At 56.5% G+C, this 15901-nt stretch overlaps 1 protein-coding gene across 4 annotated transcripts; it reads right to left on the bottom strand.

Annotated features, from left to right (window-relative positions):
* On the bottom strand, window positions 1-14413 carry KCNS1 (potassium voltage-gated channel modifier subfamily S member 1). Of its 4 annotated transcripts, none has more exons than XM_063172225.1 (3): window positions 13653-14413; window positions 7799-8791; window positions 1-3058 (listed from the first exon to the last, which is right to left on the bottom strand). In XM_063172225.1, exons 2-3 carry the CDS (start codon window positions 8762-8764, stop codon window positions 2621-2623), a joined length of 1404 nt encoding a protein of 467 aa, XP_063028295.1. In that variant the 5' UTR covers window positions 8765-8791; window positions 13653-14413; the 3' UTR covers window positions 1-2620. The 4 variants fall into 4 exon arrangements, with proteins under 4 accessions (XP_063028295.1, XP_063028296.1, XP_063028294.1 ...); XM_063172226.1 differs by lacking the exon at window positions 13653-14413 and adding an exon at window positions 13202-13228; XM_063172224.1 differs by lacking the exon at window positions 13653-14413 and adding an exon at window positions 11942-13051.
* Between the last annotated feature and the right edge of the window lie 1488 nt (window positions 14414-15901).

Genomic DNA, 15901 nt, shown 5'->3' with positions numbered 1-15901 from the left:
GCAGGTCATTGAAGTCTTTAATAAAATATACAGTATGCATCCCATGCATAGATAGAAAATTAATTTACATGCTCCTAATTATTTGCATAATGCTTTTTCATTAATAGATATAATTTACTCTTCACATTTGAATACATTTTGCTACTGGAATATTGATGTTGAGGAGGGGAAACTCCTTCCTGTATTCAAGTAACAGTGCAGCAGGAGCAGGTTGGAGCAGAGGGTGCTGCTCCCCAGTCCCAGCTCCCAGCAGGAATAAGCACAGAGAGGACCATGGAGTTGGTACTGGAAGACTTGATGATGCCAGAAGCGTGAGCACCCTCCCATCCCACCCCACCATTCCTTGGGGACCCTCCCTGGGTCCCACTGGGCTTGGAAAGGCTGGACCTGCACCAGTGTTGGCTTTCCTTGCCCGTGACCAGCAGATGGCTACAGGCAGAGCCAGCACCAGCAAATAGAGCTGTGCTGAAAACCAGCCAGGAAAGCAGCAGCAAAGCCATGATCCAGGTACCTGGGGTCATCCTGCAGCCTTTAAAGTGTGTTTGAGGTGCTTTGGGATTGTGGGATGCACGTTTCTCCTGTGAAACAGGCATTGCTGGGTGTACTTCTCTGTGTGCAACGGATCTGCACAATTTCCAGAGACCAGGGGTGGGAGGGAGAGGAAAAGCTCTGTAGGGAGTTAATGCTGTGCCCTGAAGGTGCTCAGGTGGGCTGGGGTCCAGGCAGGAAGGGTTTGTGTTCCAGGCTGGCCTCCCTGCCTGGCTGTGAGGGGCTCAGAGGCCGTGGTGACAAAAGCAGCGCAAGGTCCCCTCTGCCCCAGCTCTCTCCCTGCAGGGGGAAGGTGAGTGCAGCAGCACTCGGGGGGCTCAGCTCCCTGTGAGGACACCTGGGCAGTGTGACCCCCTCCTTACAGCCCTGAGACAGGGAAGGAAGAGGCAGGACACAGCCAGGCTAGGGGCTGTGGTGAGGGAGAGCAGGGTTTGGGGGACAGCCCCGCTGGGATTGGCTCCTCAGCTCCCCCAGCCTGACCCCTTTGACTGTGCTGCCTCAGAGTTCAGTGTTCCCTCTGCCCTCCTGGCCACCCCCAGGTGTGTGGGCAGTGTCCCTGCCCCATGTGGGCAGTGCTCCCAGCTGTGCCCCGCTCCCAGCACAGCCCCACATCCCTGCAGGTCCCACCAGTGGCAGTGCAGGAGAGCAGATAAATCCCAACAATGGAAAGGTGGGGTTCAGTCCATCCCACCCCATGGGGGGCTCACCCTGAGCTGGACACTGCCTCTCCTCCCATACAGGCTCATTCCCATTTCCTTTATGGCTGCAGGGGCATTTGAGCCTTTTGAGCCTTTTGAGCCTGTTTCCTGCTGGGGGTAGGACAAGGCTGGGGCTGGAATTGTCAACACAGCACAGATCTGTAAGGGCTGCCAGCCTGTTGAGGGCTGCCTCATCCTTGAGCTATTTAACCTCACCCTGGACAACACAAAACACTAGGGCAGAGGAAAATTCCTCTCCATACACCTGGGGCAGCACCTGATCAGGGGTCCCTTGTATCTCTTATTTTCTACCTCCTTTTCTGGCAGGGGTATATCCAGCATCACAACCTCCCTTTGCAGCCATGGGTGAGCAAGGTGAAGGCTGAGACACATCCAGGCACGTCTGGAAGCAGCCAGCACCCACTGGGCATCTCCTCCAACCCCTCCTGTCCTTCACAGGGTGATGCCAGCCATGGCTCCTGCACCGTGGTGTGCTCACCATGAGCAGGTCCCATGGGCCCCAGGTGGGTCCCACATGTCCCACAGGCCCCAGGTGGGTCCCAGCAGGTCCCAGAAGGTCCCAAGGACCCCAGGTGGGTCCTAGCAGGTTCTATGTGCCCCAGGTGGGTCCCAGCAGGTCCTACAAGCCCCAGGTGGGTCCCACATGTCCCAGGTGGGTCCTAGCAGGTTCTATGTGCCCCAGGTGGGTCCCAGCAGGTCCCTCATGCCCCAGGTGGGTCCCAGCAGGTCCCACATGCCCCAGGTGGGTCCCAGCAGTTCCCATGGACCCCAGGTGGCTCCCAGCAGGTTCTATGTGCCCCAGGTGGGTCCCAGCAGGTCCCACATGCCCCAGGTGGGCCCCAGCAGGTCCTGAGTGCCCCAGGTGGGTACCACATGTCCCATGGGCCCCAGGTGGGTCCCCAGCAGGTCCCACATGTCCCAGGTGGGTCCCACATGTCCCAAGTGCCCCAGGTGGCTCCCAGCAGGTTCTGTGTGCCCCAGGTGGGTTCCAGCAGGTCCCTCCTGCCCCAGGTGGGTTCCAGCAGGTCCCATAGGCCCCAGGTGGGTCCTAGCAGGTTCTATGTGCCCCAGGTGGGTCCCAGAAGGTCCCTCATGCCCCAGATGGGTCCCAAAAGGTCCTATAGGCCCCAGGTGGGTCCCAGCAGGTCCTGAGTGCCCCAGGTGGGTCCCAGTGCCCCAGGTGGGTCCCAGCAGGTCCCATATGCCCCAGGTGGGTCCCAGCAGGTCCCATAGGCCCCAGGTGGGTCCCACATGTCCCTCATGCCCCAGGTGCGTCCCAGCAGGTCCCATAGGCCCCAGGTGGGTCCCACATGTCCCTCATGCCCCAGGGACACAGGGGGCAGAGCAGGGGCTCAGGGGCTGGGCTGGGCCCCGGGGGTGAGGCCCCGGCGCTCGGGGCTGGGCCTGTCCAGGGAGGTCTCGCTCAGGGCCTCGGAGTCGCTGCCGCCCTCCTCTGGCTCCTTCTTGCCGCTGTTCCTCACGGCCGCCTCCAGCGCCTTCTGCTTGCGGTAGAAGTGGGAGAACTTGTTGAAGATGATGGTGATGGGCAGCGCCACGACCAGGATGCCCCCCAGGATGCAGCCCGAGGCCGCCAGCTTGCCCGCCACGGTGACGGGCACCACGTCCCCGTAGCCCACGGTGGTCATGCTGACCGTGCCCCACCACCAGCACGCCGGGATGGTGTCGAAGCCGACGTCCTCCTCCTTCTCAGCAGTGTAGGCCACGCCAGAGAACACAGAGACCCCCACAGCCAGGTAGAGCAGCAGGATCCCCACCTCCCTGTAGCTGTGCTGGAAGGCAAAGCAGAGCCTGGGTCAGAGAGGGACACAGGGATCCCACAGTGATCAGGACACGGGGATCCCACAGTGATCAGGACACAGGGATCCCACAGTGATCAAGACACAGGGATCCCACAGTGATCAGGACACAGGGATCCCACAGTGATCAGGACACGGGGATCCCGCAGTGATCAGGACACAGGGATCCCAAAGTGATCAGGACACAGGGATCCCACAGTGATCAGGACACAGGGATCCCACAGTGATCAGGATACAGGGATCCCAAAGTGATCAGGACACAGGGATCCCACAGGGATCAGGACACAGGGATCCCACAGTGCTAGCACAGCCCTGCACAGACTCCCTGCACTCCTCCACAGGGATCCCAGTGCCTCCATCCACCCCTGCTGTGGGATGTCTTGCTCCCGGGGTGGGCTGGGATGGGCAGGAGTGACTCTCACCTGGAGCAAGTGGTGCAGCCAGGAATCATTCCTGGCACCCACAGCTGCCTCTCTGCACTCCACCAGGCTGTGAGAAGACAGATCTGGGCTCCCCAGCCAGGGATCCCCGTCAGAAGCTGCTCCCCTGCCTCCAGCACTCACTCTGGCCTGATCTCAGCTAACAATATTTAGCACATTTTCCTTTTATCTTGGCAGGTCCCCAGAAACCACCTAATAGCAGCCACTAAAAGAAGCAATTTGTACCTTCCTGAGTCGCTGGCACTGCTCGCAGGGAGGACGAGGTCTCTGCTGCAGGCTCAGCTCAGCTCTTACCCAGCTCTCAGCCCAGGCTCCCTGGGGACCCCTGAGCCCTAGGGTCCCTCCGGTACCCCACACCACTGAGCCTCAGCATTTGTGAAACCCTTTGTTACAAACATCACATCAGAGCTGACACAAAACCAAACATCCCTGGTCATCAGGGACCCATCCAGTGTCAGCATGAGCTGGTCTTAGCAGCCATCCTGCAGGGTGCTGCAAGCCCCACCTCGATGAGATACAGCCCAAGGGATCTGGGAGCCTTGGTGGGAGTAGAACCATGGGACACCAGCTCTGATGGCAGTGGTATGCAACACTCCTTGAAGAAGACATCGTTTCTCTGGTTTCAACCTAAAACCTTTGTGCTGTGATCTTTCTTTTTATATTCCTAATATTTGAACAAAGTATAAACCTGTGCCAGAAGCCCAGGGGGAGCAGGCAGTGAGCAGTTGAGCAAGTGATGCCAGGAAGGGACTGCCAGGGGACAACACCATCCTCCCAGCATGGCTTTGTGCAATCACTTCTTGACTGCCATAGGTGAATGTTTTGGATATTTCTGCCCACTGACCTGCCAGCTTGCTCTTCATCTTTTGGGGAAAGGAAAGCAGAGCTCTGTTTGTGGGGTTTTTTTCCCAGTCTCCTAACAAGCAGAGAATGCTTTATTTGAGACCACATAACAGCTAAAGGAAACAACATTTGAGCAAAGCAAACAGCAGCAGATGTGGGAAAAGGCTTCTGTGGTCAGGATGAGACTTAAAAGGAGGTGGATTCATGGCAGGGAATGAGGAGACTTTGCTTAGACAGCTGGCAAAATCTGCTCAGATAATGCCAGTAATACCAAATAACCTCCTCTTCCTCCCCTTCCTCCTCCTTCTCCTCCCTCACCTATAGCAGTGCCAGGGGAGCTCCTTGAGAAGGACAAACAGCTCAGAGGCAAGGGTGTATCACTTGGCTAAGAATGACCTGGCTGGAAGTTAACAGCAGGTCTGTACATCCCAGCTGGGGACCAGCAGCACCAAATAACCTCATGCATTTTTAAAGAGTATCACTTCTGGCCCTGGGATGTGTTGGAGAGGGAAGGTAAAGGGGAAGTCAGGCAGCTCCATAGCTCCTGCTGCTTCAATTTACATGCAGGGTCAGAGTTTGCAGCACAGGGAAGGCTCCAGAAACCTCCCAGCTGATCCTCAGGGACTGGCTGCCATCTATTTGCAGCCCTTTATCTGCAAAACTTCTGTTTTGCTCATTGATTGAGGGGGAAGGCAGGTGGAGTTTGGCTGGGATGCAGTTTTAGCCATGGTTTGAGTGGGATGCAGGCTCAGCCAGGGTTCAGATGGAATGCAGGTTTAGCCAAGGGTCGGGTGGGATGCAGGCTTGGATAGGGTTTGGGTGGGATGCAGTTTTAACCAGGGTTTGGGTGGGCTGCAGGCTTAGCAAGCAGCCAGCCTTGGGGGAGGCAGTGCTAGGTAATAAAAGACTCCAGCACAAAGCCCTCCTAGCAGCTTCCTGCCAAATGCACATCTTTCCTCCAGCACAGCAGAAGAGCTGGAATGGAAGAGCCCACTTTGAGTCATGCTAGAAACAGCAGTGTGGAGACCGAGCAAAGATGGCCCATGGTGGTGAGAGCAGGGTGACAGGGAATGTGCAGAGTTCCAACCTCTTTATGTATTTAGGTCCCTGAGGGGACAGAAGCAACTCCTGAAGATCCCTGTATGTGCTGTAATTACCCAGGCACCAACATCTATCAACAACCAGTGGGAAAGGGGATCCAAACTCACACCACAGAGCTGCAATAGCATTAAAGGATGTCAGGCATGGTGGGGAGGAAGAGCAGAGACATGTAGGAAGCCTCTCCTCAAATTAAACACGCTGTGGATCAAGCCCCAAGCAGTCTGAGGGCTGTTCAGGGTTTGCAATGCACAAATGGCAGAATTCCCTCTGCTAGCACTCTGGTGGCAGGGGAGCAATCACTCAGCTTGCCAGAGCCATCGCTCCCCCTTCCTGGCTGTGAACAGCCTCCACTGCTCTGCTCCCGCTCTCTGCTCTCGCAATAGGAAGTAAATTATGATTAACAAGACGTTGTAATTTATGTGCCCACTAAATCACAACGCCAAGCTGCTGCATCAGATTTGTGTCTTTGCTCATCTCCATTTAGAGCTGGCTGTGGAGTCCCCGGGAAGGGGCACTTTCCAGCACGTCACTGGGTGAATCAGCCGCTCGTCAGAAGCCGGAGCCGCGATGCTGCCGGCTCCCCAGACCTCCTTTGCTGCTTAGTAATGTGCACATGAGTCCATCAGTGCCCGAAAGGTGGTGTTCATGCTTGGATGGAGCACCAGCAGGACTTAGGGAATCCTTTCCACCTGTGCAAGTTTACTTAAATTTCACCAGGGGTTTTACCTGAGTCTGTCACTTGTCAGTGCCCTTTCAAGGTGAGCGTTCAGAAGCAAGTGTGGTGCAGGTAGGACTTCAGGCATCTTCATTTCAAGCAACCCACCCTGGACCCTGTTCTCAGCAGGTTTTGAGGATGCCAGGAATATTTTGATGCTCTGTGGGCTCTGCAAGATTAGTTCTGGGCAGGGCTGATCCTGCGTCAGAGCAGAAGCTGGCAGACCTTTCCTGCTGCCCATCCTCACCCCCATTCACACTCAGTGGTTGCTTTCCTCCGTGACTCAGCCATGGGAACGGCTCCAACCCCAGCAGCCAAGGCCAGCACACCCCATGCCAGCCCTGCCACTGCTGCAGCAGCAAAAACAGGGTGTCCCCAGCTACTCATCCCTGACATGGCCCTTCAGAGGGAGCAGCACCAGGAGCTGCAGCTCCCTCCCATGCCAGGCACTGAGTGGGAGGAGAGTGGCCCTTTGGTTGAATTTCAGGCTCTGTTACAAAGATTGGCTATTCATGTGGTACACCAGCTGTTTGAAGGGGGTAAAGCACAGGGATATTTGTGCAATTGGCCCAAGAAGAGGCAATGTTTGCCCTGGTGATCATCCCCCCATGCCCAGCATCAGCTCCATGTGTGGTGGGGCATTGGGAGCATGTGTCACTCTGAGCAGGCTCAAGGATCAGCTTTAGGATTCCTGTTGATGCAATCACCAAGAACCAGGGACAATTAAAGGCTGAGTTTAACTGGCCTCTGCACCAGGCTGGATTTTCTGTGTAAGCACGGGAAGTGAGTTTCCTTCTCCCCAGATTCTGGACATGGCCGTTAGCAGGAGGAGGATGGAGGGGAGAGGTGGTGGGGATGAGCAGAACCACACTGGGTCTGGAAGCTCTCCTGCTTCACCACTGACCTGCAGTGATGGAGGTCTGACTGCAGCACCAGGATAGTGAGGATTGCAGGACAGATTTCAAGTTGTCCTTGGTCTGTCTGAAGAGGCCAGGGGTGCTGTGGGTGGAGGTCTGGAGAAATACAGCCTTGAGGTGTGTTATGGGGGATGTGGACCCTCTCACCAGACCTGCAGGGATGCCACTTGTAGGTATACCTGAATCCTGGTCCTCCACTTGCTCAGCATTTCCTCCAGACCTTCCTCCTGAGGACCACATGGTCCTGGGACCAGCTTCCCCCAGCCCTGCATGCCAGGTTTTCCATCACACTGAGGGGCAGCTGCTGGAAACCCAGGCTCTGAGGACACAGACCCTGCCACAGACCCTCCCACACCATGAGACTCACCCATTGCTTTTCTATTGCTGCTTTGTGCCAGTCCTAACCTCACTGTACCCTGAAGCATTCAAGTATCAACTCAGCTGGACCAGGATTTCTGTTTCCCTAAATGAGCAGACACCAGGGGTTGGACACTGGCCTCTGGTCAGCTGGCAGCATGCCCTTAGGAGGGTTTTCCCTTTTTCCCAGAATGGGGTCAGGAGCAGCCCCGAGCCACACACACTGGTGCTGGCAGACCCAGCAGCATCTGGCTGGCCTGCTGTCTGCTCAGCAGGTCACCCTCAGCCCTACCAGGCACTAGACTAAAGGAGTAGGCAAGGAGATAGAGAGCCAGTTTACCTTCAAGGTGGCCCCCAGTGACCTGAGTCCGGTGGAGTGCCGAGCCAGCTTCAGCACCCGGAATATCCTCATGAGCCGGAACACCTGCACCACCTTGCCCAGGTTGCCCAGCTCCGAGTCACTGCCCATGGTCACGTCCACCAGGAGGGTGAAGTAGAAGGGCAACACTGACACAATGTCAATCAGGTTCAGTGGGTGCTTGAAGAACTTCCTGGGGTTGGGTGAGAGCAGGAGGCGGGAGGACACTTCGAAGGTGAACCAGGAGATGCAGAAATACTCCAGCTTGTGCAGGATGGGTTCATCGAGCACATTGCCATTCTCATCCACCTCCTGGTACTCGGGCATGCTGTGGATGCACATGGTGGCTATGGACACCAGCACCACGCTGATGGACACGAAGCTGAAGAGCTTGCTGGGGATGGAGTAGCCGGGGTTCTCCATGGTGAGCCAGAGGCGCTTGCGCAGGTTGCCGCAGCGCAGCGTGCTGTAGCGCAGCAGGTCGTGGTTGATGTCAGAGATCTCATCAGGGGACGTGTCCACGCTGCTCACCTCGCTCTCCTCATCCCAGTTGTGATGCCGGCTCTCCAGCTTGCGCTCGTGGTAGCGGTAGCTGCAGCAGGAGTCCAGGAAGAACTCATTAATGCCCCAGTACTCGATCTCCTGGCAGAAGGAGAAGACGCACAGCTCCTCCATGACGTGCAGCTTGCCCGTCTGGTAGAAGTGGAGGACGTAGAGGAAGAAGCCAGGGTTTCTGTCGAAGTAGAACTCCCTGGCGCTCACGTCGTAGTCATCGCAGAGCTGCAGGATGGACTCCTCCGAGTCGCAGGAGAGCAGCCGGCCCAGGCGCGTGTCGGGGAACTTGGAGAGCGCGCTGGAGCTCAGCCGCCGCCGCAGGCCGCCCACGTTGATGTTGATAACGTCCTCCTCAAAACTGGGACCCCAGTAGTTTAAGGTCTTGTTGACCATGATCAGCAGAGCAGGAGCGGGTTCCACCTGTGGATGAGACAGCAGGGCTGGAGGGGTGCTCCTTGCAGAAGCACCCTGGGGAATGAGGAGGGATGTTTGCATTTTGAGAAGTGAGGACCAAGGAGAGAGAAGGGGAAAAAATCAGCTTTAGACTGCTGTTCTCCTGTGGTATGGAAGCTAAAAAAAAGAAAAGCCAATGATTTTCCATGTGAAACTTTTCCTTGCTTTTTTACCTGCTAAAGTTTCTCCCTCTGCAGGTTGTTAATGGCCTAAGGAAGGCAGTTTAATTTACCTCCAGCACATCACCCATGGGGCTCTCCTTCTTCAAACAGGTAATTAGTCACTGAAGAGAAGATTTATTCCCCAGAGGGCCTCCCGGAGGAAGAATTAGATCTTGTCAAATCACCACTGCTGTGATTCTGCCAAAGTGCTTTGTAGCCCCACTACCCTCACCACTAATTAGACCTGGTCAAAAAGTCCTTAGATGGTGCAATCTTTCCAGCAGCACAGACAGTTTTGCCAAAATCAAAGTATTGTCACAGAAGGTGTTGATTTTAAGGAGAATTTGAGAGGAAGAAGTGTCAAAACAATTCATCTGCCTGTTTTGTTTCGTCTTGTGTGTTCTGCCATGTAGAATATTAAGATTATTTTGATTATGTTGAAACATAACAAAAACATGATTCAGAATCATTGATGACTGAATAAAATCTGTATGTCAATGGGGAAATAAAAACCCAGAGTTTTGATTTCTATTGCATTTTAGGGATTTATAAGTTTTAGGGAGCTGGGCTTTTTTGTGCAGCAGAAATTTTATTTTCTAATGAGAAACACTTAAAGCATCAAAGAAAAAGAAGCATTCCCAGATGCAGATGAATTTACCTGTCTTGACCAGAAATTTAGAGCAAAAAGGCAAATAAAAAGCATTTTGATCTTTATGCACCACCTTGAAATCAGATTTTTCTACCTGCCTTATTTATCAAAACAACCAGAGGACATAGAGCAGCCCTGTACTCATGGGATCTCCCTGCTCCTGGCACAGAGTAGGGGGGTTTGAGGGACACTGCTTTGCCCTTTTGGTGGAGAAATTACATTTTTTCCTGTCTTCTGTCACCTACAGAATTTTTCCAAGCTTTTAGGGGCTGCAGGGACAGAGGGCACAAACAGGCAGGAGGAGCTGAGGGGAGAAAGGCTGCGGCCCCTGCAGTGATGCTGAGGTGCCAGCAGACCCCACACAGAACAGCCTGGTGTCACACCAAGGGCCAAGGCCAGGTCAGGGACACGAGGTGGGTCACAACACCCAGGGGAGTCCTGTGAGCTCTTCCTCAGCAGTGCCATCTCACAGGATTTATGGGGCAAACACCAGGGCTCTGCCTGCTTTCCAGTCTGAGAAACTCGGTGTAAAAGATCTGTCAGACTGGGAGGGACCTGGAGGACACAGTCACCTCTAAACCTGTAGGGCAGGGCAGAGCTGCAGAGGAACAGGTAATGGAGCCACGGTTAAGCCCTGGAGGTGTTTTTAAGCTGAGCATGGCTGTGGGTGCAGGAAATGCCAGATTTGTGTGAAACAGCCTGGCAAAGGCATCTGTGAACTCCACTGCATCTCCCAGCCCGGGGCTCCTTAAAGACACAGCTTTGCACCACAAGCAGCACTTCCATCACACCACGTCTGGAGGAGGCAACCAGCTGGTCATAAACCTCAGAGCTTAATGGACTCCATGTCTTGCCTTTGAAATGGGGGGGAAGAAGGAGAAGGATCCATTTTTAATGCTTAAGCCAAAAGCAAGGGAGAAGAAGGGGTGTAAACCCTTCTTTCCGGGATAAATTGGAATTTCAGTGTCAGATTAGCTTTTGCAGAGAAGACATCACACAGCCCATCTGTGGGGTAGGGATGACTAATCCAGGTTCCTTCCAGAAGGATGCTCATGCATTCAGGCTATAAGCACACACACACAGATGGGGGGCCCTGGAGGTGCATCTGTGGGATCCAGCTGATCCCAAAACCAGCCTCAGACTCTCTCTGCACCCTCCCTATAGAGCAGCCTCTCTGAAAGGTCAGGCCACCAGAATCAAAGGCAAGGTGGTTTGGGGGATGAGCTGGGGCACAGGACAGCCCAGGATGGCAGGACCAGCCTGAAGCACTGCTCCAGCTCAGCAGGACCATCCCCAGAGCACAGCTGTGGCTCTGGGTGAGATGTGCCAAACCCTGACAGCCAGAAGGGGATGGCTCCTACCTCTCTCCCAGCTCAAAATTTAAAGGTGGGTGTCGGGACCCTGCAAGTTTTGTACCCAGGGAAATCCCTCCATCCCTCCTGCACTGGAAGCAGCCTCAGGAGAAGGGTCACGAGCTGCCAGAGATGTTCCTTTATGATGTTCGCTTATGAATAGACCAAATTATTTCTGCCCACATACAGCTTTCATCTAGGAATCTAAAGCAGCAATTAATAGTTTTATAACTCTCTTGCCTATTTGTTCCACAAGCAGCTAAGCTCAGCTTTAGAAGAGAACTGGGCTTTGAACTGGGACCCAGTGTGATCTCCCCTGTTGGACCATCAAAGCGTGCACCCCATTCACATTTGCAGGGGAACCAGCTGGGAAACAGAAGCTCACTTTGGAAGCTCGGGTGATTTTTATTTAAAAGCACAACGGACAGAGAATACAAATGTGCCTGTCTGGGAGAAAGTGAATTTGCAAAATTTTCCTTTAGTTGACCCAAAATTTCCATGAATGATTGGAAAAAGGGAACAGATCAAGCCAGTCTCTTTCTGATAGATGTTGAAATATATTGTAAGCTATTTTGAGACAACCGTCAGAATTACACAAGCCCAGTGTGAGCTGGGTGTTGGGCGTTCAAATTAATATCTATCTTGTGGAGAAAAAAAATCCCTGGTATATGCATTTATGACAGTAAAAATAAAATATAAAACACATCAAGCATGTCTATAAGAAATGCTAGAAGAGTTTCCCTTGACAACATATTTTTTTTCTCAAAGGCTTTCAAATGGAAGTTATGTATATTTATTCTACCTGGCAGAGGGAACTCAGGGGAGTGGGAAGGAAGGTGCTAATAGACATTCAAGTGAGGATGCAGCAAGGGCAGGGAGCATTGCACACAGGGTCTTTTCCAGCCAGGTACAATGGATTTAGATTAACAGCCCAAATAAAAAACCCTGTACTTACAGCTCAGCGAGGCTTCCCAGCAGGGAGTCGTGTGGCTTGTCTCAAAGGAGCCATTAGAAATGCGTAGAGGAGGAGGAGGAACCTCTTATCCTTTGCCTGTAGCCTACCCTAAATGCCCTGTCACCCGGGGCTTGTGGCCGTGCATGTCCCAGGTGTGCAGGGCTGGTGGCTGCAGATCACTGAGGAGATCCTGTGCAAGATATCCATGAGACCAGGGTAGGACTGGGAGTCTCCTACTGAGTACCTGAGGGGGCCATGGGGCTGGGGGGCGTCCCAGCTCCTGCAGGGTGCTGTCCCCACATGCTGGGACAGGACTGGGGAGACATCTGCCTTCTGGTCATCCAAAATTGTCCCTGCAGAGCCCCATCCCCATTGCTGAGCGTCTCTGTGCTCATCGGCTTGAAGATGCTCAGGTCCAAGCCCTGCCTTGGGCGGTGCGGGGGTTTGCCAGGCAGGCAGAGGGGAGAATGGACGGGGGATTCCCACTGCTGGCGGCTCCCTGCAGGCAGAGCACAAGCTGCTGCTCTATGCTGAGAGGCCACCAGGATGCTCAGGGCTGGAGATGGAGCTGACGGGGGACTCCCTGCTCGCCTCGGGTGCGGGAGAGGGTGATTACCAACAGCCCAGCGCTGTGCCAGCCTCCACTCCCGGGTCTCACGCTGAGCGTGCACGGCTCTCCCGAGGCACCTCCGTGCTCCGTTCCCCGGGAAGGGGGAATGCAGCCCCCGGGGAAGGCAGGCTCCGGGGCCAGGGACTCCCCTACACCCGCCCGCAGAGGCACGGGGAGGAGTGTCCCTGCACCCCGGCACCCAGCAGCATCCCGGGGCGTGGATGCTGGCACGGCGGCTCCCCGCTTACCCCGGGATGTCGGTGCCTCGCTTCCCCGCTCATCCCTGCATGCCGCTGCTCCGGCTGCCCTCTCACCCCGGGTTCCCAATGCCCCGAGTCCCCGACGCACCCCAGGCTGCTGACCCCTGCAATGCCCGGGGGTTCTGGCACCCCGGGTACCCGGCTTGCCGGTGCCCCGGTCCCTGTGTTACCGATCTTAAGGTCCTCGCCGCGCCCCGGGATGCCAGCGCCGCGGGTCCCCGGGCTGTCGGTGCCTGCCGCTCCCCGGGATGCCGATGCCGCGGGTCCCCACCCCGCCCCGGGATGCCGCTGCCCTCGTCCCCGCCCGCCCCGGGTGCCGGTGCCGCGGTCCCCGCGCTGGCGGAGCCCGCAGCATCCCGCTGCCGAGCCCGGCCCCGCGCCGCCGCTCACCTGCCTCGGCGCCGCCCCCGCCGCAGCGAGCGCCCCCGGCGCGGAGCCCGAGCCCTGCGGGGCCGGCGGCGGCGGCAGCAGCTCCGCGGGGCCGGGGTCCCGCCCGCCGCCCTTCCCGGTGCCGCCCTCCGCCCGCCCGCCGGCGCCGCGGCGCGGGAGCAGGCGGGGAGAGCGCGGTTCCCGATTCCCGGTTCCCAGTCCCCGGTTCCAGACCGCCGGTGCCCGGTTCGTGGCTGCCTCTGCCTCCCGCCAGCTCCTGTCGAGCTCTGTATAGGGGACGGGGTGAGGATGCCCGGGGAGAACGCACCGGACGAGACCAGCGAGCTGAATTTGGCGAAACCGGCTGGCAGGTCCGCACAGCTCCGTGCGAGGCTGGCGGTGTCCCCTGCCACGGAACCGAGCCGGGAATCTGGAGCAGGCGAGGGTACCCCTGGCATTCCTGAAGTCTTACCTGCTGGAAGAGCCTTGGAAGGCGGGAGAGCTCGCAGGATGGCTGTGCCAGCCGCGCTGGGGGTGCCCGTCTCACCCGGCCCTGGGCTACCCCAGGTCTTTGCGAGTGCTGCCCTTGGGGCTGAACCCCGGGAGCCAGCAGGGCCGGGCTGTGCCGTGCCGTGCCCGTTCAGGCCGAGCCGGGCCCGGGCAGCGCCGCCGCCCCGCGCCGGGCACGCGATGCCCCCCTGCCCTGGCAGTCGCCCTCCGTGCGATCCATCTCCATCGTGCTCCTTGGAGCTGGCAGTGTGCGGGGCACCGGGGCAGCCCCGCGGGGAAGCGCTGCCCTGGCTTGCCGAGCGCCTCGGTGTCTCTCCAAAGGCTCACTGGGAGGTGGGAGAAGGCAGCGAGCCCCGGGCATGGCACACGCTGCTTTCAGGTCAGCGAGCCGCCCGGGGCCATCCCCACACAGCGCACCAAGCGCCCCCGAAATCAGCCGCTGGAGCAGAGGGATGGGAAGGACAGCAGGGGAAAGGGACCTTCCCAGGGTGACGGCCGGGGCTGCGTGTCCCCGCAGCGATGGCTCATTGCTCCTGCAGCCAGCACAGAGCGGCTGTGTCACACGGGCGGCTCGCACGGGGCGACACTTCGCAGCACCTTCTGCATCCCTTCCATCGGCTCGATGATTATAGCCCGAGGGGCTGGAGCCTGAGGGCTCTCAGCCTCCTCCAGGCTTGCACGAAGCGGACTGAGAGTTCTTTTTGGTGGCGAGCATCCTTCCCCCTGCCCGCACGCCCGCCTCCCGCGTGTGCTGCCAGTCCTGTCCCTGTGCCAGGCAGAGCTGGCCGCTGCAGGGCCATCAGCGTGTCTCCATGTGTGTGATGTGTCAGACTGTGTGTGCCTGTGCTTGTTTACATGGCAAGGAGGCAGCGGAGGGAGGGGGAAGGGATGACTTTGAGGGAGGCCTCAGAAAAGAGGAAAAAAAGAAAAAAGAAAAAAAAAAAGACGGAGGGAAATTCCTCTGTTCTGTGATATGAAGCAAAAAGCATTTATTTTTATGGCAATTAGAGATGGCTGAGCATCCCTGGAAGCTGCAAGATAAACATGCCCATCTTTGTCTGCTCCAGGCAGCTGCGAGCCTGGCTGACAGTGGGTGCTGAGCCCACTGGGGTGCAGCCCACAGGGTAGGAGGAGGGCTGGCTCCCACGTGGGGTTTTCTCTGCCTGTCACTGACATATGGTGATCAGGGTGAATTTTCTTTTCCCTTCTGAAAATAGTTCTCATCCAGCCATTTTTCAGGGAAGGAGCTGTGCCTGGCGCTGCAAGGGCGCCCACTCCATCTGGCACTTTGTGTCTGCACCAGAGCCCTGTTTATGCTCTACTACAGAGCAGACCTCAGCCCTGTCCCCCCAAAATCAGCTCTCCCAGTTCAAGGAGGTCTGCTGAGTGTCCCTGGGCCGTGTGGAGGAGCTGAATCATGAGTAGGAAAGGAGTTGAACGGGCTCTGTCCTTATTGCCCCCAGACTGGAGGGATCACCCTGGGAAGGAGCTGGAGAGACACGGAGAGGAGACACCTCCACATCTCCTGCTGCAGCTCAAGGCTCTGGCTGGAAACAACTGCAGAGAAGGGAAGTTCATGTCCCAGGCTGCAGAAGCCCCGTGCAGGTTTGTGCTGGCATCACAGCATCCTTCAGAGGGGACTTGGCTGCTGTATCAATGGCACCTGAGGTGACTTTTCTCTTTTCCCCACAAATTCAGAGGCAAAAGGTCTGACTCTGCCACGAGCCAGCCAGAGCCTGCTGGCCTGCCTTCACACTGACACTGGCAAGCTGTGGCAGGAAAGGGAGACTCCCACTTTAAGGCTGTTTTCCAGCGAATTGAGGTGTAAGGGCTGTTCCTTGCACAGCTGTGTTTGCGATGGCCCTGGTAAAGCACAGCTCTCCATGGCACAAGCCAGCCCCGTGCCCCTGCTGCCAGTCCTGAGCTAACCAGCACTGATGTGGAGATGGGAATGAGCAGAAAATCAGGTCAGCTGGAAATGCCTCGCCATCTCTTCCTTTCATGTCTCCCCCCATCTTCCTCTCTTGAGGAAGGCGAATCTCCACCCGCTGAAGGCCAGGGTGGATTATATCAATAACCCCACAGCAAATCCTCCACCTGGGCACAGGGGCAAAACCTCTTGCCGTGGTCTCTTCTGCAGTCTGGAAGCAAATCACAGAGGCAGGGTGAGTCTGAAGCCAGCAGCCATTTCAGTGATGCAGTGACTCATCC

Source organism: Melospiza melodia, chromosome 19, assembly GCF_035770615.1.
Source record: "Melospiza melodia melodia isolate bMelMel2 chromosome 19, bMelMel2.pri, whole genome shotgun sequence".
Taxonomy (NCBI): domain Eukaryota; kingdom Metazoa; phylum Chordata; class Aves; order Passeriformes; family Passerellidae; genus Melospiza; species Melospiza melodia.
The sequence above is the reverse complement of the archived record's forward strand: the minus strand, read 5'-3'. Positions and strand labels throughout refer to the sequence as shown.

What these genes read in the sequence shown, in the direction of transcription:
- KCNS1 (XM_063172222.1), bottom strand. Translation starts at nt 8,866, where the DNA reads ATGCAAACATCCCTCCTCATTCCCCAGGGTGCTTCTGCAAGGAGCACC. An exon ending in CACTGGGGGCCACCTTGAAG is followed by an intron (nt 3,059 to 7,798) that starts GTAAACTGGCTC and finishes TTTGCCTTCCAG; the next exon opens with CACAGCTACAGGGAGGTGGG.